Genomic DNA, 26,979 nt, shown 5'->3' on the forward strand with positions numbered 1-26,979 from the left:
AACACACACGGACTTTACTCCATAAGTAAAAACGCTGTCATAGATAGAGTCCAATCAAACTAAGGTTGATTTAATTCACAATATTTTTCTCTGTCCTGCCCACACTGCTTTATATTCTTCTCAACATGCATAATGATTCTGTAATAGTTGTAGCGTGTTCCGTCCGAACAGATGTTGCATATATTCTTTCACATAAATATGCTGCATCCCCATCTGACGTGCTCCACTACGAACAATTACTAATTAAAAAATATAATAAAAGATTGGTTACAACCAAGGCATTTATCAATTAAAGGACACAAGCAAGATAGAGCATTATTCGAAAATCAAGACTATAATCAGCTCTGAGTGGCAGAGGCATCGGGTGTCGTGAACTGGGCGCGTACCTCCACCCCCAGCTGCGGTCGGCCCACTTCAAATACAGTTGACTAACTCTTACTCAGATATTTTTTTCTCAGAAAGAAAGGTATTGATGGCACAGTCCGCCATGATTTACCAAAATGAGAAGTCACTGTCCTATGATCCTAAAGTAGCGCTGCCGTAAAGATTGGACGTGTTTCAGCAATCACAAAATCAATGTCCCTAGCAGAGTACGCGCTTCTCTCACCACATGTGGCAGATTTCAGGACTTCTTCAGACAAGGACTACTGTGGTTCACACGGTGCCCATTCCTTCACCAGGAAAGGGCTGTTAAATGTAACAATCTTGTGGCGGGTAAAAATACACATTATAGACTAGCTAAATACGATTTAGTGATCATAGATAAACTATAAAAAAATAAACGAAGCTAAAAATAAAAGAGCATATGCTGGCTTACCCCACAACTGAACTAAGCAGAGTAGAAGCACATCCTTCGGCTTTAGTAAAGTGTGTTGTGTTAGTCGTCCTTTTTTGATCGTCCTGCTTGTCTTCATTATTCATGTAGTAGCTTTTCACCAACGAATTCTTGTTGAGGCCGTGAACTCCGTTTTTTGTCTCATAGCCATTTAAAGTTCTACGCCCCTCTCGCTTCTGTGAAATGTCGTAGTGGCATCCATCGCTTTTGTTCTCATAAGGGTCAGGTGTATTCGTTGGCAGTTTGTACCCATGAGAAATTAGAAGGTCCTCAACACTGAACATGCTGCTAGCTTCTGTCAATTAAGTGCTGGGGACAACGTATCTTTAGCAGACTCCTTCATTGCTGCAAAACAATGGAAACAAAAGTGAATTTACAAATTTAATGATTCTTGCAGTACATTATGGAAAGTATTTTTAGTTCACTTGCTCAAAGACTCTGCTTTGGCATGAGTAACACATACCTATTTCTAAACAATAAGCACACATGCTGTTAAATCATGTGCTGTTCTTTTAATGACAACAAATGCCCAAATGTGCTAAATCAGAGTTAGGTGCTTAAACTTTGCTAAAAGTGCCTAACTTACACAAATGGATGTACAGATGACTTCTAATGACAAGTTTTATGAAGTTATATCGAAGGAGAATTTATAAAAATTGATATATTGATCATTTCTGCTGACAATTGTTATGAAGTTATCTCGAAGAGGAATTTTCTAAATGAGCTATTTAAAAAAATAATCTTCCAGTTGACTAGGAGTACCATGTTGATATTGATTATATAAATATATATAAATATATAGATATATTGTCAGTGCCATCCTTGATCGTGAGGAAATGCGGCTTGGTAACCAATATATATATATATATATATATATATATATATATATATATATATATATATATATATATATATATATATATATATATATATATATATATATATATATATATATATATATATATATAAATAAATAAAAAATATATATATATATATATATATATATATATATATATATATATATTACCTACTGGCTATCGCCAGTAGGTATATATAGTTAGAATTTTTTCCCTATGGGACTTTTGAAAATTCTATGTCTAATAACTTTGGCGTTTGTGGACGGAATCGGCTGAAATTTTCAGGAAAATGGCACATTTTGTTTCTGAGCAGCCCCTGAAAATTTGGTGGGGTTTCGTCAAGGGGGGGCCGAGAAAAAAGGGGGGTCCCAAAACGCGTTTTTCCCATTCATTTTTCCATAGGGCGGTTGGACTCACTTTTAGCTCGAACGGCTGAATGGATTTGCACGAAACTTGGCAAAATTGTAGGGACTGTTAGCCCGATGTGCCTTTGCTAGGTCTCAATATATGTGCTCCAGTAGTTTTTGAGAAATTAACGTTCAAACCAAGATATATATCTGTAACAGCGCTCTGGGCAGCGATCCGGTCCGCTTACTTTTCGCTTATCGGAACTTTGCGCGCAGAAAGCTGATTGGTTCTCCGGTGTCTGTCAACATTCTAAACAGTCCGGAGCGGACGCCATCTTGTCTCTCGGTAGGATCGAGAGAGAAGAAGAGGTGGAAAACGAAGGGGGAATTTAATGAAAGGGGGCAAGGTATCCCCCTCTTGACCCCCTAGGAATGTTGTTGGGGTTATTAAAGGGTCCCGTGGGGAAAATAAAAAAAAAATGATTTTTCACGGTAGAAGCGCGGCCGCGAACTGGTAGCGAAACGGGAATTCGCCATTTTGTGCTTCGTAAATTAAATTACTAGTTATAAGTGGGTGCGGGAGACGTATCCTAATCCCCTATGTTTCCTGAGGGTGGGTGAGGAGGCTGATATATGTTGATACATCTCTTCCAGCGGCTGTGCGTGAGCTTTTTTTTTTTTTTTGCTGCGTGACAGTCCGGAGCGGCCGCCATCTTGTCTCTCGGTAGGATCGAGAGAGAAGAAAAGGTGAAAAACTAAGGGGGAATTTAATGAAAGGGGGCAAGGTATCCCCCTCTTGACCCCCTAGGAATGTTGTTGGGGTTATTAAAGGGTCCCGTGGGGAAAATAAAAAAAAAATGATTTTTCACGGTAGAAGCGCTTCACGGGCCGCGAACTGGGCCGCAAACTGGTAGCGAAACGGGAATTCGCCATTTTGTGCTTCGTTAATTAAAGTACTAGGTATAAGGGGGTGCGGGAGACATATCCTAATCCCCTATGTTTCCTGAGGGTGGCTGAGGAGGCTGATATATGTTGATACATCTCTTCCAGCGGCTGCGCCATCTTGCCTTTTTTCGAATGCCACAATTTTGTCGTGCACGGCAGCCATTTTAGATGCCAGGCTGGTTCCAGGCTATCACCTAACCCTGCGGATGTAGTTTATGGCCCCAGCTGTAGAGAATTCAGACATGCCAATCCTCCTGATTCAGGCGTGTGAGTACTGATTTCAGTGCTAGTCTCCCGCCTCCCGATTTCTGCAAGCAAAAACCCGGGGGCATATTACGAACAACTAGCGATAATTTTTGTCTCTAACTTGTTTAGAGACAAAAATTATCGCCGCACATCGGCGATTTTTATCGCAGATAAACCTTGCTATTATCGCAGAAAAGTCAGCGATATTCATGTATTATCGACCTAATGCTCTTAGCCATGTTATCCACCTCCCATTGGATAACATGGCTAAGAACTGCTCAGGGCAGGTGTTAGATTTTGGAGATATTCGCGCTTAGCGCGAATATCTCCAAAAGTTGGTAATAGAAGGTAGCGATGTTAGGGACTGTTTCCAGTCGCTAACATCTTGGCACGCCACTTTGCATGTCATTAGTGATAAGTATCACTGACATGCAAAGCGGGGCCCAAGATGGTCGCTATCTCCTTTTAGCTGTCACTAACTGGTGTTAGCGACAGCTTGATAATAGGGAAATAATTTTATCTCCGCTTTCATGGTTTTTAAAGCCAAAAAAGCGGAGATAAACCCCCTTGATAATATGCCCCACGATTCCTTGGGGGTTTCAGCTGACAGGGCTTGGTATTGTGTTACATGGTAATTTTTCAATGAAACGTCAGAGGGTCGATGCAGGGGTTCTAGAAGAGGTGATAAACCATTTAAGCCTCATGAACAAGCGCATGGTCTTTTAACGATTTGTAAAGTACTCGGGGCGGCGGTGTGTGTGTGCCCTCTTTCAGGAGCGGGCGGGGGGGCACTGCCAGCAACTTGCCAGGTCAGGTAGTGTTCAACACGTGCATCACCCTTTCTCTGCCTGCTATTGCGCTCCATGCTTCGGAAAGGTAAGAAAAAGAACGTGCATTTGAGTTTGAAATGTCCGATCCTGCAGCAGCACACTTCCAAAGCCCACACATGACAATAACCCGATTCAAGGCCCCATTCACCCGTTTTAAAAAAAATAGATAACACTCCAACAAAATAAGGTTATAAAACTTTATTAACTACTAACTTTAACAAACGGAACAAAAACTAAAAACATTTAAACATTTCTCAACACAAAAAGCAACAATGGTTAGAAGCTGTCTTTTGTGCGAATAGTCCCAAGGCAGCACAACGTGCAGAGTTCTGGACGGCACCCAGGTGATGTCGCCTGGGTGCCGCACTGGTTTAGGGATCCTACAATGCTGCTCCGAAAATTGGCGTGGGGCGTCCCGGGTGGGGCGGGGGGAGGCCTCGTCAGTAGTGGTCTGTTGTGCGAATAGTCCCAAGGCAGCACAACGTGCAGAGTTCTGGACGGCACCCAGGTGATGTCGCCTGGGTGCCGCACTGGTTTAGGGATCCTACAATGCAGCACAGAAAAACAGCGTGGGGCGTCCCGGGTGGTGCGGGGGGAGGCCTCGTCAGTAGCGGTCTGTGTCCAGTGTCACATGGCTGACACAACATGTACGACAGGTACCCAGGTGATGTCCAGTAAACTGCCGCACTGGTTTTGGTATCCTACAATGCTGCTCCGAAAATTTGCGTGCGGCGGCCCGGGGAGGGGTGGCGTGGGGGAGGCGGCGTGAACGGGCCTCCCCAGGTGGCGGCCATCCAGCTGAGTTGCGCCCGCTCTTGCGGCCACAGCGTCTCGCTCACCATGTTGTTGAGTTGCTCCCACTCTTGCAGTGCAGCGATAGGCGGCTGCCACATGGCTCTTAAAATGGCGGACAGCTCCTCGGTTTTAGGCCTGGTCCACTGAAATGGCCCTGGGACACTTTGGAACTCGGACGCTTGCCTGCTAGGGCTTGGGCTCCATTCTCGAAAAGCGTCCGCTCAGCCGTGAAGATTGTATAAAAGTCTTGGGGGCCCCCGACTCCCGCAGGCTTCCGGTGGGGAGCGGCTGCCATGATTGCTCGCGGAATGACCACGACGGAGCCACGAGATGGTGGTGCTCTCATGCTGACGCCAGCTTCAGTCTGAATGATCCAGAAACAAGGTGGGGCTTTCATCGTTTGGGAAAAAAAAATGTTCTAAACCAATGAAAAGTGTTATTTTTAGGTCATATGACCAAGCCTTCCATCTTTAGGAAACCAAAAGTAAAATGAACCAATGAAAAGTTTTATAAACAAGTCACATGACCTGTTATGCGACATAGGGCTACAAAAAGCGTAGAAAATCCGTTGGCACGTGAGGCGGCGTCAGTAGCGGACCGATGTGCGAATAGGCCGAAGGCAGCACAACGGGCCGAGATCCGGATGGTACCGAGGTGGTGTCCAGCAAATTGCCGCACTGGTGTGGCCATCCTACAATGCTGCGCCGAAAGACGGCGTGTCCAGCTGAATTGCGGTCACTGTTGCGGTACAGTGACTCGAACGCGCCGAGATCCGGATGGCACCGAGGTGGTGTCCAGCAAATTGCCGCACTGGTGTGGCCATCCTACAATGCTGCGCCGAAAGACGGCGTGTCCAGCTGAATTGCGGTCACTGTTGCGGTACAGTGACTCGAACGCGCCGAGATCCGGATGGCGCCGAGGTGGTGTCCAGCAAATTGCCGTACTGGTGTGGCCATCCTACAATGCTGCGCCGAAAGACGGCGTGTTCAGCTGAGTTCCGGTCACTCTTCCGGCACAGTGACTCGAACGCGCTGAGATCCGGATGGCACCGAGGTGGTGTCCAGCAAGTGGCTGCACTGGTGTGGCCATCCTACAATGCTGCGCCGAAAGTCGGCGTGGGGTGCCCCGTTGGCTCATGAGGTGATGTCAGTAGTGGACTGATGTGTGAATAGGTCGGAACCAGCACAAGGCGCCAAGATCCGAATGGCAAGTCCTGGATGTTGAGTGCCTCAGTTGAGATTTCTGAGCAGTGCTTGTAGGACTGTCTGAAGCTTATTTGCACCTGCTGCAGCTTCACTAGGTCCGGCGGAACTTTTTGCCTTTTCCTTTCTGCTTCTTTTCCTACAATGCGTTTCATCTGAAGACACGACCAGGTCCCTGAATGTGTGCAGGGGGACGCTATTGATTGAATGAACGCGCCGAGATCTGGATGGCACCGAGGTGGTGTCCAGCAAATTGCCGCACTGGTGTGGCCATCCTACAATGCTGCGCCGAAAGTCGGCGTGGGGTGCCCCGTTGGTTTATGAGGAGATGTCAGTAGTGGACCGATGTGTGAATAGGTCGGAACCAGCACAAGGCGCCCTGCACTGTTGAGCCTTTTTCAATGCCTGTTTTTTGTTGTTTCCCCTCCATCAAAAACAAAACAAAAATACAAGGCGCCAAGATCCGAATGGCAAGTCCTGGATGTTGAGTGCCTCAGTTGAGAGTTCTGAGCAGTGCTTGTAAGACTGTCTGAAGCTTATTTGCACCTGCTGCAGCTTCACTAGGTCCGGCGGAACTTTTTTCCTTTTCCTTTCTGCTTCTTTTCCTACAATGCGTTTCATCTGAAGACACGACCAGGTCCCTGAATGTGTGCAGGGGGACGCTATTGATTGAATGAAAATGGCGGCTTGACACAAAGCTGACTCAAGCGTTACTGTTGGTGCTATACAGACAAAAATTGGTTTTCAGTTTGTACATTCTTCAGGTTTTTTTTTTCCATCCAAGTCTGATTGAGAGTTTGTAGAAAAATGGCTTCAGATTTTCCACATACTACTCTTCAACATTCTTCCTAAATGTAACAATGTGAAACTCACTAGGAGAACGGCTGTTTCTGTTTCCTTTCAAAATGCTGCCACCAATATTTTCTGAATGGAAGACACCATCTTGTAGCATAAAGGGCCGAAAGGGGTTCTGGTCTGGCCGATGGTTGGTGGAGACATTTTGACTATATCTTGGACCTGCCCGGCCTCGCCCAAAATGGCGCCGGTATAAATGGGACTCGTAACTCTTTGCCCGCAAATGTATATCTAGAAAATGTTATTGTAAGTGGCCCTGTCGTATTTTAATTACAAAATGTACGTCCACCGATTCCGCAACTGTTAGACACCTTTGTTCTTGTCACCTAATGGCCCGCTCGTTACGTTCTTCTACAGTGTAAATGTCTCCTCATCATATACGATTTCAGTTTGCTCCGTGGCCGGCCCACGTGGTTATAGGCCCGTATTTGTATACTGACATTTTCACAATAAAGGTTTTTAAAACAAAACACGGTAGTAGTATTTTAATTTGTAAAGTTTTTACTTTTAGTGACTGTTTTCGAATCAGTAAAAGGCAAGTGAAATAAAGCAGTCCAATTACATGACGGATAAAAGGTATAATATGTAGGAACGCAGTAAAGATAAATGGTCAAGGGCAGTTGTGTTTTTCATGTCTGCAACATAAAGTGATCGATAAGAATCTGATAATCAGGCGTATCGGCGACTAAGACAGCAGGCCGAATCTCTTTTACTCAACGGCTCCGTCATGGAAGGAAGAAACGCCCTTTTTCTCGAAAAAGGAATATATTTTACTTGCAAGACAGTTGTAAATTTTCCGGGAAAGTACATTAGCCTGGAATATTATAACATATGTTTGAAAAAAAATATATTGTTCGAAAATAATAAAAAGCGTAATTTTTAGTAAAATGAACCAATGAAAAGTTTTATTAACAAGTCACATGACCTGTTATGCTTACGTTACGCGCTGCGCGCCGCGCCGCGGATCACTTCCGGGTGCGGTAACGCGGCGTGTCATATAACGCATTACGCGACAACGTAGGTCAAGAATATAGTCAAAATGTCTCCACCAACCAGCGTTCGGAACACAACTCCTTTCAGCAGTCCAAAAAGTTCTGTTAAATGACAACAGAGGGGACAGGCAACAAGAACCATCAGTCAAAGAGGGGAGGGCAAGTTCTTCTCTTCCGGGTCATGTTGGGGCGCTACCGGAACTGATCGAATTGGTAGTCTACAGTGTTTCTGGATGTTTCAGACTAAAGCTGGCGTCAGCATGAGACCACTACCATCTCGTAGCTCCGTCGTGGCCATTCCACGAGCAATCATGGCAGCCGCTCCCCACCAGAAGCGTGCGGGAGTCGGAGGCCCCCAAGACTTTTGTAGAATCTTCACGGCTGAGGAGACGCTTTTCGAGAATGGGACCCAAGCCCTATCAGGGAAGCGTCCGAGTTCAAAGGTGTCCCAGGGCCATTTTAGTGGACCAGGCCCAAAACCGAAGAGCCGGCCGCCATTTTGAGAGTCCTGTGGCAGTCGCCTATCGCTGCACCGCAAGAGTGGGCGCAATTCAGCTGGATGGTGGGCAAGACGCTGTAGCCGCAAGAGTGGGCGCAACTCAGCTGGATGGGACAAGGTTCAGAATTGAAGAGTCATCAAAAAGCAAAAAGTTCCGCCGGACCCCGGGAGCCGGCCGCCTATGTCGGGGGCGATCTCAGGCTATACCAGTGCTATAAGACTTGGGGAGGGTGTCGGAGCCAAGCGTCTTCTCCGAGTCCATGTCCATCACACCGCCCCTCAGGGGCCTCCGTCAAGCTGTTTAGGAAGGTAACATATCACATTGTTTTCTAATGCAGTCAGGTCCACAAACGACACTCACTTACTTTGAGAATAGTGAAGCTGCAGTAGGTGGAAATAAGCTTCAGACAGTGTTACAAGCACTGCTCAGAACTCTTAACTATGGCACCCAACATCCAGAACTTATGCTATTTGAGAATGGTAGTGACATCGAAGCATCTCAGGGACCAAAACCATTAACGTACTTTCACGTATGAAAATCTTACTTGGGGAGGGGGCAGGAGCGAAGCGCCCCCTCCCAGTCAGCGCCACCACACCGTATGTTGAAAATCTGAAGCCATCGTTCTACAAAGTCAACCAAACTTGGATTGAAAAATCTAGAAAAATGTACAAACTGAAAACCAGTTTTGGTCTGCATAGCATCAGTAACAACGCTTGAGTCAGCTTTGTGTCAAGCCGCCATTTTGATTCAACAAAGCACAGGCATTGAAAAAGGCTGAAATTCAGAACTCTAAACTATGGCACCCAACATCCAGGAGCTTGCTATCCGGATCTTGGAGCCTTGTGCTGTTTTCGATCTATTCACACATCGGTCCACTACTGACATCATCTTATAAACCAACGTTATGTAAATAGTTTTTTAATAAAATGTTTTACCCTGTTTCTTTGCTGGTGTGTTGTCTATATTTTTAATATTTGCATAGGGTTTGTCGTTATTTTGTGCGGGATGGGTGATGGAGCCGAGCTGTCTTGCAGCCCTCATGGTGTGGAGCTCAGTTCATCTCACTATTTTCGTATTTCTCAAGAAGGGTTGTTCCTAATATTTCTATTTTAGCGAGGTCAAAAAGAGATCCAATTAGTGGCCTACTGATTTTGCTCGATTACTTTTATTTTTTTACACGATTTTTCACTATCTGCAAAGACTAAACAGAGTATTGCGACTTTGTGCTTGTTTGTAAATAGAGAATGATCCAAAGAGAACCAATTCTAAAACAGTAAATGCTTGGACAACAATCAATCAAATGGAGAGACAAGGAGGCACGACGGATTACAACGGGGGTAAAGGCCTGCGTTAACTACCCTTCAGTATCTGCAAAGAGAGAGTACTACTAAGGCAAAAGAGGGGAGGGGGGGGGGGCAGCGTTCAAAGCACATCAGCGTGCATAAATACGAAAATGTTTTTATCTATCACGTACTTGACATTTTAAAGCTTTTCATATTTGCTATTAAAAAACCAATGAAATTCATAGAAAAAACCATAGGTTATAGTGGATATATAGTTAGGAATTTGCATTTACAAAACCTTGAAAATTCAATGAAAAAACCATAGGTTATAGGCCATATATAGTTAGGAATTAGCATTTACAAAACCTTATTTTACTCGCATAAAACCATTGAAATTCCATATATAGTTAGCTAACTATAAGCGCTAACTATATATCGCGCACCCGCAATCCACTGCTGATGATGTCACATATTACATCATTCATGACATGGTCAGTGACATCACTGATGACATCACTGATGACATCTCAAATGACATCACTGATGACAACTCAAATGATATCAATGATGACATCTCAAATGACATCACTGATGACATCACTGATGACAACTCAAATGACATCACTGATGACATCTCATTTGTCATCACTGATCACATCACTCATGTGATAATACAATGAACCTCTTCAGACTCTAATATAACCTCACATACACTCAGTATAAACAGACACTCACAGACTGTCACTCATCCATGGAGTTACTCACACACCTAGTCAGTCATGCAAAGAATCAATCACACCTCCATTTCCTCAACTATACAGTTATACACATCTTACTTATTCAAACATATAATAACACATATTTACTCTCTTATATAATCCCTGATACAAGCTCACAGTGATCGATACAGCCACTCACACATTCACTGGCTCTTATGTTCAGTTATTTATATATCTCAACTCTCACATGTATTGTGTTTTACATACGTACTTACTTGCACATGTAGCAATGAGAAATCCATTCACTCACCAACACACCCATGCACAGTCAACCGCCCATATAGCTGTTTCCACATGCACTCTTGAACTCATACTCCTAGTGAATCAACTGCTTACACATCTATGCACAGAGTCACGCACCTCCCAGCCACCCACATACACACTCAGCCTCCCATTCAAATACTTGGGCAACCAATCAATAACCCATATGGCCACTCTTATAGCTACTGATCAACACATGCAGCAGCTTACACAACAACAAACATACTGATGCACGAATTAAGACAGTTTAGTCACTAACCAATGTACTCAGTGAGACACATTTAATCACTCACTCATACAGTCAGTCATGCACCTACTAAATTCTTCATCCAGACACTTATACATCCACTCATTCTTCAATATGTGAAACATATTTAAACTTTACAGACACATACAATCACTGGATGTTGTGATCAGTGATGTCATCAGTGATGTCATTTGAGATGTCATCAGTGATGTCATCAGTGATGTCACTGACCATGTCATGAATGATGTAATATGTGACATCATCAGCAGTGGATTGCGGGTGCGCGATATATAGTTAGCGCTTATAGTTAGCTAACTATATATGGAATTTCAATGGTTTTATGCGAGTAAAATAAGGTTTTGTAAATGCTAATTCCTAACTATATATGGCCTATAACCTATGGTTTTTTCATTGAATATATATATATATATATATATATATATATATATATACCTTCGTGATTCCACACGCTCCTCTCCGTATGAAAAAACACGAGCCCAAGTGCATCCAGAAGTGTTTATTTTAGCAAAAAGACAACAGAAAAACTCTGTTGTCTTTTTGCTAAAATAAACACTTCTGGATGCACTTGGGCTCGTGTTTTTTCATACGGAGAGGAGCGTGTGGAATCACGAAGGTATTGCAGGGCTCGCCACCCAGCACGAGCACACATCGAAAGAGGTCGTGTCAAGGCGGCGTTTTCAGCGCTGGTGGAAACTAAATTGATTTTATATATACATATATATATATATATATATATATATATATATATATATATATATATATATATCCGCCGACCGCGTTGTCATATCTTTGCTTAAAAAGACAACAAGTTGAGGCCCATTTGCATTTCCCAGTGAATCTTTATTGGCGTTTCACACCCAACGTGTTTCGCAGCCGCAGCCGCTTGATCACGAGTGAGTTCAAGTGTTGAACAATAAAGTTATATACAAGTGAAAACCTTCATCATGTAACTCTTAGATCAATAGTGAAAACATACTCTCTCAACATCGGTTATAATTCCTATCACATCACTTTTCGTCAAACACTGTGTTAATTCCCACAAAACCATTGTTTACAGTTTTAAGCAAGTTTAAACTTTTCTTTTAGTCCAAACTGTTATGGTTGTCCATTTGTTCAGGAACTACAAGTCCCATAATCCTTTAAGCTCGTATCCCCGAGTATTGTTTACAATCATTCGTCACCACACTGATTTACGACCATTATTTGCATTCCGCCCCAGTGGGCTTAAATCAATATTTATATTGAACATTTCTCGACTTGAATGCCTCTGACTTCGACCCATTCTACAGCGCCCGTTCGCTGCCTGCGCTGCCTTTCACATCGTTTCGCCCCAGTGGGCTTTGGTTCACAGCGCAACATTGTCCCTCCACATTTCTCTTGGGCTATTATTGTTGCGGTTTCATACAATGTTCAAAAGAATATTCAATTTTGTCCAAAATTGAACCTAACAGAAATAATACAATATCGCCCCAGTGGGCCTGTAAGAGTCTGTATATATAATTGGCCTCTGTTGACTTATTCCACCATATCACCCTGTGTATGGTATCACATATTGTGAGCATTACAAGTTTTCAGTGATTTTTATATCTTCCTTGACCTGTAAATGAGAGAGCAACCCATTAAAATGTATATTTAAATCAGATCACGTATACCTTAGATTAAACAATTACTTGTAGTTACAGCTTAGTTTTTAAAAAGAAAACACTCTCAATAAAACAACCCTGGATTTCTTGTTAACCGAGATGGACCGCTAGTGCCTCATCCCCATTATGCCCTGATGGGTACAGTGTATGATATTTAAATATCATCCTAGACTCCAACTGTCTCAATTCTCTCAACCTGTCACCTCCTCTTTCACGTCTCGGTATACAATCTAACCACAAATGATAAGAGGCTTGTGTTCTGCTTATGCTCCTTGAAAAAATGTCTTGCAATGGGGTATTGCTTGTCATGATGATTGATTGCCCTTAGGTGCTCCACACTCTTTTTTTAGCCTTGTGAATTGTACTACCGATGTAGTACAGGTTACATGGGCACCAAAGGGCATAGACCGCTTACTCAGTTTCACAGGATACATACTTTTGAATTTTGAAGGGACTGCAATTGGCCGATAGTTTAACAGATTTGCAACTAGTGCTATATTTGCAGGCTTTGCATTTACCGCACATAAAAAACCCTTGCACTTTCCCCCCTGCCATTTTACTTTGTTTGGGCAGCATTGCTGGGCTAACCATGTCTTTAACAGATTGCGCTCTTCTAAATGTTATCTGTGGTGAACTGCTAATAGCTGGTTCTAAATCTGGGTCTGTTCTTAATATATTCCAATGTTTTTCCAGACATTTCCTTATTTCACATGCCTTATTAATGTATGTGGTCACAAATCGTATTTTCTCTTGCGAGGAAACACTTTCCCTGACTTTCAGCAACTCTGTTCTTTCTCTTATTTCCACTTTACTGCACGCAGTGGCAATACATTGATTGCTGTACCCCCTCTCTTTGAATCTTTTAACCATTATAGTGCACTCATTTTTGTACCCCTCCATGGTGCTGCAATTTCTTTTTGCACGTAGTAATTCCCCATAGGGGATACTTTGAATTAGGCTGTTAGGGTGACAGCTCCGGGCATGTAGCATGCTATTGCCTGCTGTATTTTTGCGATGTAGAGTTGTTTCAATTTTACCACCTTTTACCTCCAGCATCACATCCAGGAATTCCATTTTTTTAGAGCTAATTTGATGGGTACATTTTAAATTAAGCTCATTTACATTCAGGATTTCAACAAATTCATACGCTTCCTCCTTTGTACCATCCCATATACAGAAGACATCATCAATAAATCGCTTCCAACTTTTGACGTGTCTTCTGTATGATTCATGGGTCCTGACCACCTGCTCCTCCCACCAGCCCAGGTAGAGGCACGCAAAGCTGGGGGCAAAGCAGGTGCCCATCGCCGTGCACATGGTTTGTCTATAAATTTGGTTATCAAAGATAAAATAGTTCTTCGTCAGACATGTCAATATCATCTCTATCAGGACCTCAGTGTGCATAAGGTAGGAGATAGACCTTTCTCCAAAGTAATGTCTGCATGCTTTTACCCCCAATTCATGGGAATGCTAGTATATAAACTAGTCATATCCAGGCTGAGCATCAAACAATTATCATTCCATTCCACCTCATTGATCATGCGCAAAAAGTCTCCTGTATCCTTAATATAGGATTCAAACCTCTTCACATAGGGCTGCAGAAAATAGTCCACATATCTTGAGGTATTTTCCAACCCCGACCCTCTGGATGAGACTATTGGTCTCCCAGGTGGCTTTAGCATGTCTTTATGCACCTTCGGTAAAAGGTATAAAACAGGTGTTTTTGGGAATTTGCAAAACAAATATTCATATTCGTTTTCCTCCAGCCATCCCTTCTCCTTCCATTCATGTAATTTCTCATGATATTCTTTGTTTGAAGCATCATAGTCACTTTTAGAACTTTTCACATATTGTTCTGTATCTCCCAATTGTCTTAGACCTTCCTCCACATATCTGTCCCTTCCCCACACCACTACATTTCCCCCCTTGTCCGATTTTTTAATCACAATTGAGGGGTCATTTTGTAAAGATTGAATAGCCGATTTCTGCTGTATAGTTAGATTTCTTCGGCCTTGAAACGGAATTTTGGATAATTTTCTAAAGTCATTTTTTACTCCCTTCTCAAAAATATCCAAGGTTTCATTCTGAATTTGTGGCAGAAATATGGATTTCGGTTTAAAATGGCTTTTACAACTTAGGTCAATTGTTATATTGTCATTCACCAAATTTAATAGGGGATCAGAATTAAAATCACTTTGTTCTCCCAATTCATTCATCATATGTAAAAGTTCAATGTCATTGATGCACAAGTTACTGACCTCATTTTCTGTCATGGGTCCTCTTCCGGTATTTACTTTTGTGGAAAACCATTTTCTTAGCTTCAGTTTTCTCGTGAAATGAAATAAATCAATCCGTGACTGAGTATAATCAAAGTCTTTAGTAGGGACAAATGTTAACCCTAATGCAAGTACATCCATTTCTTCCTTAGTTAATTCTCTATTAGACAGGTTCAGAACTGTTTGCTTCTTTAGTTCTGCTTGCTCCATTCTTTTGTCTTTTTTTGCCATCTGGTTCGGGAACCCACTGGGTTGTCCGTGGATCCTTTTGGTGTCCCTTGTAGCCTTTCCACGCCTCTGCCTCCGCGTCCACGCCCTCGTCCTCGCTGGCTTGTTGTTCCCTGATTTCCTTGGATTGCCAATCTTTCCTGGGCCATCATGGAGAATTCGATTAAAATTGTGTCTTTTACTGACAAATCTTGTGCTTGAGCACTTCTGCTTGTTGTGGCTGTTTGTTCTGGGGTTTTATTTACCGTAGTGACTTCATCCTCCTCATTAGATTCTTGAGGTGCAGCCGTCATTGCCACTCCACCTTGTCCCGTTTGCCCTCTCAAACAATCACATTTTTTAGAAAAGGTTAAGATTTGTCCTTTCTCGTAGTCGATGAAGTCACGCATGAACTTCCGTTGTTTCTTATCTTTTATTTCTTTTTCAATTCGATCAAGTTTGTTTTCAATCTTCGCCATATCTCGATCAAACTCGTCAGCCTCACACAACGCCTTTAATTGAGTTATGATATCCTCAATCAATTTAGTTAGTTTTTCAGTCTCTCGTTGCATATTTTACAAGCAATTTCAACATCACTGTTGAACATTGGTGATTATTCTCCGCCCATTCCTCTATTAAATCCGGATCTGGTTCACTAAATGTGGGGGTAATAAAAATACGCAGCCCGCGTGGCACACGACCCGCATCTATGTATTTTTGCAGGGTAGTGGACTCCCACCATTTGTTTTGCTCTAATTTCATATATTTCCGCAAGCGGTCCCACAGGGCATTCTTTGAAGCGCCACCGCTCGTTTCCGCGCTAGTATCAATCATGTCCGTCTGACCCAGGGTTGTGATCTCGAACATCTTGTTTGCTGCTTCGTACCTTTTTCCATTTCTTGATGTCGCCATTCTCCAAAACGCCAAATGCGCGTGTTCACTTCTCCGATGCTGACAGCCGATCGGCTTTTCCGTCCCAGCTTGCCTCCAGGTGCCCTTTAAACTACTGCTTGACTTGTTGCACAGACTCCGTGTGCTTGACGGTTGCTCCAGCCGTTCTTGCTCCTTTTTCTAAGACATTCCAAGTCCAAGTAGGAAACGTACTGTGCTCCTTCTCAATTCCGCAGTTCAGGGCGGGCGCTGGCTTTTCGATCCACAATCCCGACTGTAATGGCGAATTCAGCCTGCGCCGCTTTTTTCTGGCGGGCCTAAACGGGGTTTCGCCTTACCCCCGAAAATCCGCCGACAGCGTTGTCATATCTTTGCTTAAAAAGACAAGACAACAAGTTGAGGCCCATTTGCATTTCCCAGTGAATCTTTATTGGCGTTTCACACCCAACGCGTTTCGCAGCCGCAGCCGCTTGATCACGAGTGAGTCCAAGTGTTGAACAATAAAGTTATATACAAGTGAAAACCTTCATCATGTGACTCTTAGATCAATAGTGAAAACATACTCTCTCAACATCGGTTATAATTCCTATCACATCACTTTTCGTCGAACACTGTGTTAATTCCCACAAAACCATTGTTTACAGTTTTAAGCAAGTTTAAACTTTTCTTTTAGTCCAAACTGTTATGGTTGTCCATTTGTTCAGGAACTACAAGTCCCATAATCCTTTAAGCTCGTATCCCCGAGTATTGTTTACAATCATTCGTCACCACACTGATTTACGACCATTATTTGCATTCCGCCCCAGTGGGCTTAAATCAATATTTATATTGAACATTTCTCGACTTGAATGCGTCTGACTTCGACCCATTCTACAGCGCCCGTTCGCTGCCTGCGCTGCCTTTCACATATATATATATATATCCATCAAAGCAGGAAACCCATTTGGAAGAAACCACGCGAAATGGATCCAAAAAAATGAATTTATTATTTCCAGAAGCTTGCCAGCAGGCTCTGCGTCACAGGTGTCCTTGTAAAATGAAAAGCCAGACGCGTTTCGAGAGCCACGGCTCTCTTCTTCAATAGCATAGGTTGAGATACCAAAGGGACGCCTTCTATAATGCACATATTCAAACAGATCCCGCCCCACTGGGCGTGTCCTTCCACTGCGGCTGTCTGGGATCTGTAGTGCCAGGTAAATTCAAAGTCCTGCTTTGATGGATATATATATATATGCCACTCGCACTCGTCCCACACGGACCAGCGTGCCAACGCAGTTTCCCAGGCACACAAGTCCAGCAACGAAAGTCGACTCAAGCTCAGGTGAAATGGTGTTTATTCAAATCCAAATATCACCATCAGCATAACGTTTCGGCCTTCACGGAGGCCTTGATCACATGACGTTAGGGGAGGGACACAAACAATTTAAAGTGCAAGTGCAATTGATAATGCAACATGATTGGTGAAAAGCCACGGCACAGCAAGTTTAGACATGGATAACAGATTTGGGTTTTAAAATTAGAAGAAGTATTTACAATGGTTAAAACACCTCGACCATATTTATAAAGGATGTTAAATTTCATGTTAATAAAAATTCTAAATTGCATACCTTTACAATTAAACGGATAAATGAATGAATCATGGTAACCAGAATTACACAATGTTATGCAATCTAATAAAATCTAAAATAGAATTTTATCCAGTATCCGCTAAAAATACATCTTATGATGACAACCATGTAAACACTATTCGGATAAAACCCAAGTGGGTGAATTGACAAAATCATGTCTGTGTTTTATGTACTGTATCCTAATTAACATCATTGAAGATATCTTCACAATTTAAGGGGTTTTGAATCCCCAAATTTCACCAATAAATGTTCAATATGCTTTGTGCACCAAGAGAAAAGTGCAGGTGTGAAAAGTGCAAGTGGGAACTTTGTTTAGTGTTTGACATTAAAAAACCCCATGATGGTTAACTTGGGGTAAGATTTCATGTATTTATTTATTTATTAAGTAAAAGTTTTTTTCTTTTTTATATTTGATAAACTTCAAGATCGATATGGGTTGAGTGCAACAGAGCATCAGTTGGAGTTTCAGTAAATTAACGTTGTTGCCTTGAGATAGTAACAGTGATTCGCAGCCTAAATGATCTCCAAGCCATCTACAATCCTACTAGAAAAAAGGGGATGCAGGTAGAGTGTCAAATAATCTATTACGACTAGGGCAAGGAATAGAGGAGCAGGAATAAGGCCCTAAGCTATGATTTAAAGATGTGTGTGAAAATCAATGCTGGTATTAAGACCCATCGGGGCTCTGGTATCCAAATCAAGGATATATTTTGTTTCAAGTGCCCGCAGCTTTGCCTCTCTATTACCACCTCTCTGTAGGGGTGGGATTGCGTCAATAGCAAAATATTTCAGAAGATGATTTTGTTTGCCATGGTGTTCTTTAAAATGACGCGCCACCGGGTAAGATTGGTCCTCGGTGTTGATGGCCCTGATGTGCTGGAGTATCCTTTTGTGCACCTGCAACTTGGAACTACCCACATATTGCAGGGCACACGGACACTCCAGCACAAAAACTGCATACTCCGTTTTACACATGAGTTGCTTGGAGATCAAACGAAGAATGTCAGAGAATGGAGTCAGGTATTGGGTTTTGTTTACTCCATGTTGGCAGGCCTTACAAGAGGAGCACTTTTTAAACCCCTTGATTGCTTTGAACCATGGGGTAACCACCAACACCTCTGGGCTGGATTTAACCAATGCTTCTCTCAGTGAGGATGCCCTCTTGTATGAGATGCTGGGTTTAGATGGCATGAGGTGACCTATCGTTGGATCATTGTTCACAAGATTCCAGTTTTTAGTCACGATCTTGCGCAATGCCTGGGTCTGCTGACTGAATGTTAATACCAATCTGACTGGTTGATTGGAATTATCAGGTTCTTTTGTTCTACTCTTCCTAGGTTGAAGAGCAACCTCCCTTGGCATGGCATTGACTTTTCTGATCGCGGAATCTATAGTTGTTACAGAGTATCTCCTCAATAAAAAGCGTTTTTTACTCTCCTCCTGTGCCTGTCTACAAAAAGTAATATTTATGCAAAGTAATATATTTACATTATTTATTTAGTAATACTTTATTAGCTAATAAAATGTAGAACTAACAAATCTAAAATATTAGGAGGAAAATAATAACATGCATATTAAATTACCAGGTAGCCGTAGCCACGGTCTGGTTATATTTAAGTAAATTAGCTCAGTTTCCACAGGAATAAACATTTTTTTGCTTTGCTAATAATGTTGCCAATGTTTGAGGAATCTGCAAAAAAACTTTCCCTAAAAAGTGTTATTCTCGGCACCATCGTGGAAAGTTTTGCACTACTCCATCAAACAGGAACGAAGAAAAAGAGGGATCCCAAAATGTTAATTTTCCATGTTAAGTCCCAAAGTAAAATTTGCTCTCTGATAGAGAAAAGACAGCTGATCACAATTACACCAGAATTTGGCAGAAAGTTGGAACTTTACTCAGAAAGCATGGTTTTCACTGTTTGGTGTAAATCTGTTTAGCCGTTTGAGAAATTCATATTTAAAGAGGAGCTTGGGTGGGCTTGAGGAAGCTAAATAGATAGATATATCTGAACGGTTGGGCCTGCACGAGTCCTGCAGTACAGAAAATAAAAAACATTTAAAAAATAGCACCCTCCATTTGGCTGAGGAGGCTTTTTCTCTCTATCGCTATTTCAGTACTGTGGGACCGGTCCCACGTTACCCAGAGATCTGATTGGCAGGCTGCATCTCAGAGGAAAATGTTCAAGCCACCATTAAAAGACCAAGCGACTATGTTTTTTTTTTACATATTCAGGACACAGGGACAAAGGCTTTTAAGGGGTAAGAGGGCAGCATAGGCACGCCCTGAGCTCCTGGCACTTGTAGCGGGAACCAGAAGGACCCGGACCCACAGACCAAATATTTCTTTAAAACAATTTGAGTTGTGGGTGCCAGGGTACTTGCTCAGGACTCAACACGGTTCTCCCATGAGGAACAGTGGTACTCGTGTAGGGGACAGGCCACATATGCCCAGTTGACTATCACTTTAGGGTAACAAATGCTAAGTAACACTTGGCCTTGCTTTTTTTCTACTGCATTTGGGTTTGATAATGTGGAATATACACTTTCAAACAATTAAGAAATCTGGACATATAAAGTATTTTTCTTTAAACTTAATCAGAAAGGATTTTCAGGACAATTCTTTGCCGCAGTGCCAAGTTTGTAGCAAAGTTTGGAGGCTAATATTAAACGGTTACAGCACTATCCTGTTGATCTGTGCCAATTTAATATGAACACTCTTTGAAACTGCAGAACAGGATGTTTATACCAGAAGGCCTATTGTTTTCAATGATGGCAGTATTGATATTGCAATTAGAATAATGGCCAGTCATGCGACTGAGGCAGCACACAACACCAGGCAATGATGAGAGACACACTATTAAGAATGTTTTATGACCAGCAGCGTAGCTTACGTAGAACCTAATGTTCTGTTACTTAAGGACTGATTTATGGTGTTGGGTGGGGTGCCTGCTGTTCATCAGGGTGATGGAAGTCTGCCACTGTGGCTTGAATACCAACTCCCACATTGTGAGATCACCAACAGCCCAGCGATGTTCTACAAGCTTTCGCAAGAGCTGCTGTGATAGCAGCTACTGTGACGGCACAGAAAGTTTGGTCAGCAGCTGCTCAGGAGGGCGCTCACTAAATATGTTTTGCATTGCAAAAACAAACTCCCAACCTACTCATTATCGCGACTCTTGTTCAAGTTTCAGTGGCAGTGCTCCGTTCTTAAAGAATATGCCTGGGGGCCTCGCTGCGCCAGTCCGACTCCCTCCCAATAAAAACAAGCACTGGCGTTGCCAATAGGTCTCGCATTAGGAAAGTTTGAGCTATTGGTCTTATAAATGACAAATGTTTGTATTTATGTGTTGGCTTTGAAAATAGCTAAATTAATAGCTTTGTCATTTACAATGCCAATAGCTATAACTTTCGCAAATGTGACACCTATATCATTTGTAATGCAACATGTTTTGTATTTACGTGACTTAGATGTATTGATATTACAAATTACAATGGCTTTTAATTTTTAAAAATAATTAATACTTAAACAAACGTGATTTTAATCTATAATGGCAATAGCTTAAACTTTTGTAAATAACTTTTGTGAAGATTATGTTCAGTGTATTTTATTGTGACGAAAATGCAAGAACAGAAGTGAAATATTAACATCTTTTTGTGACATTTGTAATAAAGCTTGAAACATTGAGAGAACATGTTTGAGCCAGTTGTTGAATGGTTGCGCAGATTGATGCTGGGTTGGCGCTGAGTGGTGCTGTGGTGGTGCCGAGTGGTGCTGTGGTGGTGCTGAGTGGTGGTGCTGAGTGGTGCTGTGGTGATGCTGAGTGGTGCTGTTGTGGCGCTGAGTGGTGCTGTGGTGGTGCTGAATGATAATGTGCTGGTGCTAAGTGATGCTGTGGTGGTGCTGAGTGATGCTGTGGCCTGCACCTGCAAAAGTGGCCCTCACTCTCCTATCATAATATTTTGCTAAACACAGTGCCCCGTGAGATCGCAGTGCGCCCTCCACAGGTCAGCGCCCAGTCGCACTGCCCTAAGGCTGGCCCTGATGGGGGCTAATATCCTTTATTGCATTAGGGTGAGAGACCTCCGAAGTGATTCAGGTGACATGTCATTGCTTCACAAAGAAGAAGACGGGAGGGAGGAGGAGAAAGAAGCAAGGGAAGGAAAGGACGGACGGGAAAGAACGGAAAGGAAGGAAGGAAAAGAAGAGAAGGGAGGGTAGGGAAGGAAAGGAAAGGAAGGAAAGGAAGGGAAGGAATGAAGGAAAGGTAGAAAGGAAAGGGAAGGAAGGGAATGGAGGAAGGGAAGAAAAGGAAGGAATGGGAAGGGAGGGGAGGGAAGGGGGAAAGAAGGGATGGGAAGGGAGGGAAGAGAAGGGAAGGTAGGGGTGGGGTGGAGGAGGGAAGGGGAGGAAGGACCCCGTTGTTGTGCGGAGTTGTGGAGAACGGTCATTAAGGGTATGAGGAATGTCCCAGATGGTGTGTGGCGAAGAGGCCTGCATCCTCAAACAGCACAAAGTTCTCGGGCGGCTGACTGAAAACAAGACCCTCCCGAAAGCCTAATGGGCTGTGAGTCAGGCTGCAGGTTGCAACAAGGCTCTATTCCGGCAGGCGGTGAGTCGGCGAACGCTGCACTCTCTGCGACGCCGAGGAGCAGAGGCTGTTAAATAACCCTTTATTTTACATAAACACGGCTTCTCTGCTCGCAGCTCTGCAAATGATGTGCTGCGAAGTCGGCTTTTTTTCTCAATATTATTGCGCGCACTAGTCATATGCTGGGCTAGGCGCCAGCGGCGTAATGACAGCGGCTTTGATAAACGATCGGCACGGCAGCAAGTAAATGTGTGTGCCGACAGTGCCGGGGAGGCCCCTGGCGGGCTGCGCCGCGAGGCGCGAGGGAGGAAGCCTGTCTGTGGTGCGTTTAACGAGGGGAGGCGGCAGTGGGTAGCATTCATCCGCATCCAGTGAAAGGCCGAGCACCGTGAATTCCGCATTTGCTCGGTGAATGCCGGTGTTCCCTCATCTCAATGCCGGTTACCTAACATCCCCGCGTTCCCCTTAGATTAGTTGGAGCCACGTCGCTGTTGTGGTGGGTTACAGGCTTTACATTCTCGCCGAAAACCAGGAAAACAATAAAACGAGTCATTTTTGGTTACACGTTGCTTTTTCAACAAGATGGCGGATGCCAAAGATCGAGCTGCAAATAAAAAAAAATGAAATGTGCATGAAAGTGTGTTTTTTTAAAGGGGTGGCCCAGCAGTCAAATTGCAGCTGTCAGGCCTTTTGTTTAAAAATAAGAAAATATAAAACTGATTCTCTGAGAAGGAGAAGGGAACAATGGTGGAGCGAGCAGAGGTTGAAGGGTAAGTAAATGCTGCAGAGCAGTGAAAGAAATGGTGAACAGGATCAGGATGGGGATGTACTGGAAGAGATGGGGGCAAATCGGGAGCTTCTCTGCTCGCAGCTCTGCAGATGATGTGCTGCGAAGTCGGCTTTTTTTCTCATTATTATTGCGCGCATTAGTCATATGCTGGGTGTTGGACCCGGCCCGTTGGGCAGGTTCACCCCTAGACTTTTTGCTTTTTCCTAGCCTGTTTATGGAACCTGGTGTTGGTGATTTTAGGCCTCTGCGCACTTTTTCACTGTGGTACAGTGTAAAGTGCTTGAGCTCTCTGTGTATGAGTGGTGAGTGACCTGCCCTCCAATAGGAATGAATGGGGAATATGTATGCCCATGGTAGTTCCTGATGTGTGGGGAGTGCAGGGGCGAGTTTGGTATGTATGAACTTGTGAGAGTGAATGCTGCAAAATGATGTATGCGGCATGACTGTGTCTAGTCTAGAAGTACTACTTTTGGAAGTTGGCATATTTGTGTAAGTTGGTGCTGGCGTGTGATTGGCTGGTGAGCCTGGCCCAGAGTGCCTGGGACTGCTTGTGGATTGACTGTCTGGTTTGAGGATGACAGGGGCTAGAGAGCCCAGGAGGTTGTCTGAAGTCAGCCCATGGATGAAAGGCAGCATCTGTTGCCAGGGAAGTGGGAGGAGATGGCACCTGATAGTGAAGGGCTGTGCCTGCCTAACTACAAAGCTGGCTCCACCTCCCGCTGGGCGACTGCCACCTCTGTCCCTGATACTGAAGGGGACTTCCCTCTAAACCAGTCCAGCTGGTTCTCACACTGAGACTTCAAAGGCTTCAAAGACTTTTCACTGTATAAGAAGGGGCTGTGTACCCTTCCAAAATGTTCTTGTTTCTGACTTGAATCTACCAGGGGCGGGCGCTGCCCAGCCCCTGGATGCCTGGAGGACTTCTGGGGGGACCCCTCTGCCTTGCCTGGGCTGAGGGGGGACTTCGCTGGACTTTCTGCCCCCCTAAGCACCTGGAAGTGCTTTTTCTGTGCTATAGCACTTGGGAGCGCTGGAATTGTCCTTCTTAGCGCAGGGAGCGCTTTAAATTTCCTTTAGCGCTTAAGAGCGCTTTATTCCTGCTCCTGGGAGCGCTGTGGGTCGTCATGTAGCGCTGGGAGCGCTTTATTCCCATTGCGAGTGCCCACCTCGCTTATTTGTACTTTTATTTAATTTTGGCTGCCCACGCCGATATCTTTAATGCCTGCCCGCCTGCCTGCCTGAATCAGGCCGCCGCGCTGCCCGCGGCGACCCGGAAGTACCTGGCCGGCCGGCCAATCCCAGCGCGGCCGGCCGGAAGTCCCACCCCCGCAGCCCGGGTGCCGAGAGATGATCACCGCCGGGCCCGGGGAGAAGAGGAGGAAGAGTGATGGCGGCAGGTCTGCAGGGATCCCGTGAGCGGAGGGAGCCCTGCAGCGAGAGGGCGGCCTGCAGAGAAGAGACCCCGCCGATGACAGCCGGTGAGTGCAAGCGGCTGGGGGGCTCCGCGAGGCTGTGGTGGTGCCGATGCGAGGCACCAGCTGTGGGCCTGAAGATTGGGCGGCCCCGTATGGCAGTGGGCCGCCCCAACGTGATTTACAGCTGAGAGGCTCTGGGGGCATGCCAGGAAGCTCCGTGCGGTGCCGGTCGAGGCACCGAGTAAGGGCGACCCCGAATGGCAGTGGGTCGCCCCACCGCGAGTACAGAGCCCGCGAGGGGCTCTTGAGGGCCCGCATTGCTTCGTGTTGGTGCTGGTTTAGAGGCACTGCTTCAGGGCGGCCCCGGATGGCAGCGGGCCGCCCCAACGGTGTGTAGAGCCTGAGACGGCTCTGGAGGCATTATCTGAGGGCCCCGAGAGGCTCCGTAGGGGCACGTGATGGCTCCAACGATGGCAGAAGAGCAGGGAGGGTCGCCGGGACACATTGTCGGTGTCCGCCCCTCCCCCGTAGCGCGAGCTCGCGCTCATGGTCAGTGTGAAGCCACAAGGGCTTCAAGGGCGGCCCTGGTTGGCAGTGGGTCGCCCCAATGCTTGGAGAGTCCAGGGAGGCTCCAGGGGGCATGTTGCTTTAGAGCCAGTGTGGCTCCAACGTTTGACCAGTGTTGGCCAAAGCCTGTGTGGCTCCAACATGCGCAGTGTTTGTTTTAGAGCCTGCGTGGCTCAGGTGGCGCAGATTTGTTCTAGGGGCTACTGAGAGCCCTGCCACAGTTTTTTGATCCCAGCTGCCCAGCACTTTGTGGGCGGCTGCCACGTTTAGGCTTTTGGTACTTTTGAAACTGGCGCTGCATTGCAGCGCTCCCTGACTTTGGACTCAGGGCATCTTTGACCCACAAGGCCAGTTGGCCTAGGGACTGCCACAGGTAGTGGCTTATGTAGTGTTGGCGCAATGTGATTTCTATGCTTTTAATAGTCATTGTTAATGTGAGTTTTTGCGCTATTGATTTATTATGCACCTCTGAATGTGTAGGTTTATGCATTATGTGTCTTTCTTTCCATGCGCTGCACCTCTGAATATTTAGTCATCATGTGTCTTCTTGTGCTGCACCCCTGAATGTATTTTATTGCATCATGTGCTTTATTCTTAACACCTCTGAATGCTTTAGGCATCATGTGTTTCTCTTTATTACTCCTCTGAATGTAGGTTATTGCATCATGGGTAATGTGTTCTTTTCCTAGACCCCTAAACGCTGAGTGATACTTAGGTGGTTGTCTTTTCTACTCCTCTGAATGTAGGTTTATTGCATCATGAGTAATGTATTCTTTCTTAGACCCCTAAATGCTGTGTGATACTTAGGTGGTTCTTCTTTCTTAGTACAGGTGGTCCTAGTAAGGTCCTGGTTCCTGTTACCAGTGGTTACTGGTTGTTATCTTTGATTATTATTTTATGTTACATTTATTCTTTATTCTAGAAGTGATTTTATATTCTACATTTTATCTAGAAGTACTATATCTGATTCTGACAGGCGCCCATGTGGCCCTGTCTGGTGTACATAATCCCTGTGAATATTGCCCGTGCCAGTTGGCACAATGTATATGTGTATGTGTGATTTTATCTGATATGTTTTTACAATACAAAAGTTATTTTTATAATAACCTTGTGTGGAGTCTCTTTTGTGGTGTGCCTATTATGTTGTTGCTGTTGTGCGCTGGCGCAAATGCTTTACAAATTGCCTCCGAGTTTAGCCTTACTGCTTGAGACAAGCTACCAAGGGGGTGAGCAGAGGTTATCTTGGCGTGTGACTTCCTTGCCCTGACTAGAATGGTGGTTTCTGCCTGGCTTTGGCGTCAGCCTTAGCCTACCAGAAATAGCCAGTTCTAACATTGTTGGTCAGCGGTGCGGATTTGGACATGTGTTTGCGCAGTGCCATAGAGACAACTGGCTACATTACAAAACTCTGCAATTGTTTTTTTCAGATAGTCACATGTTTGGGATTATTGTTTTTGATTTTTTTCCTCAAGAGTGTCATTTTCAAATGTGTTCCTGCGCTTTGTTTAGTGGCAGATGAGAGAGAATGACAGGGCAGGACGCCAGTAGAGGGGGAGGTTCCCATAGATTAGGAATCCCTTGCTGGGTCCAGTGTCCAATCCCAAATCCTGACCCTGTGTGGGTAGATGGAAGAGAGGGAGTGTGAGGAGAAATGACTAGCTCAGGAGGGTGGTTGTTTCCTGAGTGTAGTGTGTGTGTCTGGATTCCCCAGTGTGGTAGTATCCAGTGGTGGCAGCTTTAATGTGTCCAGTGTGTTAATTCCCATTCCCCGCTCCCAGAGTTTGGTACCTGTGTCACGTGTGGTCAGGTTGAGTGATCAGGGGTGGTAGAAACTGCCTTACCAGTCCGAGGGGGGGGAGTGTGCGAATGAGTGATGTGCTGAACTGGAGGAGTTGGTGTGAGTTTTCTTTTGTTAAAGAGCTTGCATGAGAGGGGTACCTCTGGTGGTGTGCAGGAGGTCCTGCAGAGGAACTGGACA

At 44.4% G+C, this 26,979-nt stretch overlaps 1 protein-coding gene across 1 annotated transcript in view; it reads right to left on the minus strand.

Moving 5' to 3' along the window:
* The window catches only part of JCAD (junctional cadherin 5 associated), a 329,723-nt gene that overhangs the window by 153,425 nt on the left and 149,319 nt on the right, over positions 1-26,979 (minus strand). The window contains exon 2 of the mRNA XM_086941588.1: positions 818-1,180. Within this exon, the coding sequence (XP_086797714.1) occupies positions 818-1,119 (302 nt within the window). The 5' untranslated portion in view covers positions 1,120-1,180. The remainder of the gene's footprint in view (positions 1-817; positions 1,181-26,979) is intronic.

Source organism: Lissotriton vulgaris, chromosome 10 (assembly GCF_964263255.1).
Source record: "Lissotriton vulgaris chromosome 10, aLisVul1.2, whole genome shotgun sequence".
NCBI lineage: Eukaryota > Metazoa > Chordata > Amphibia > Caudata > Salamandridae > Lissotriton > Lissotriton vulgaris.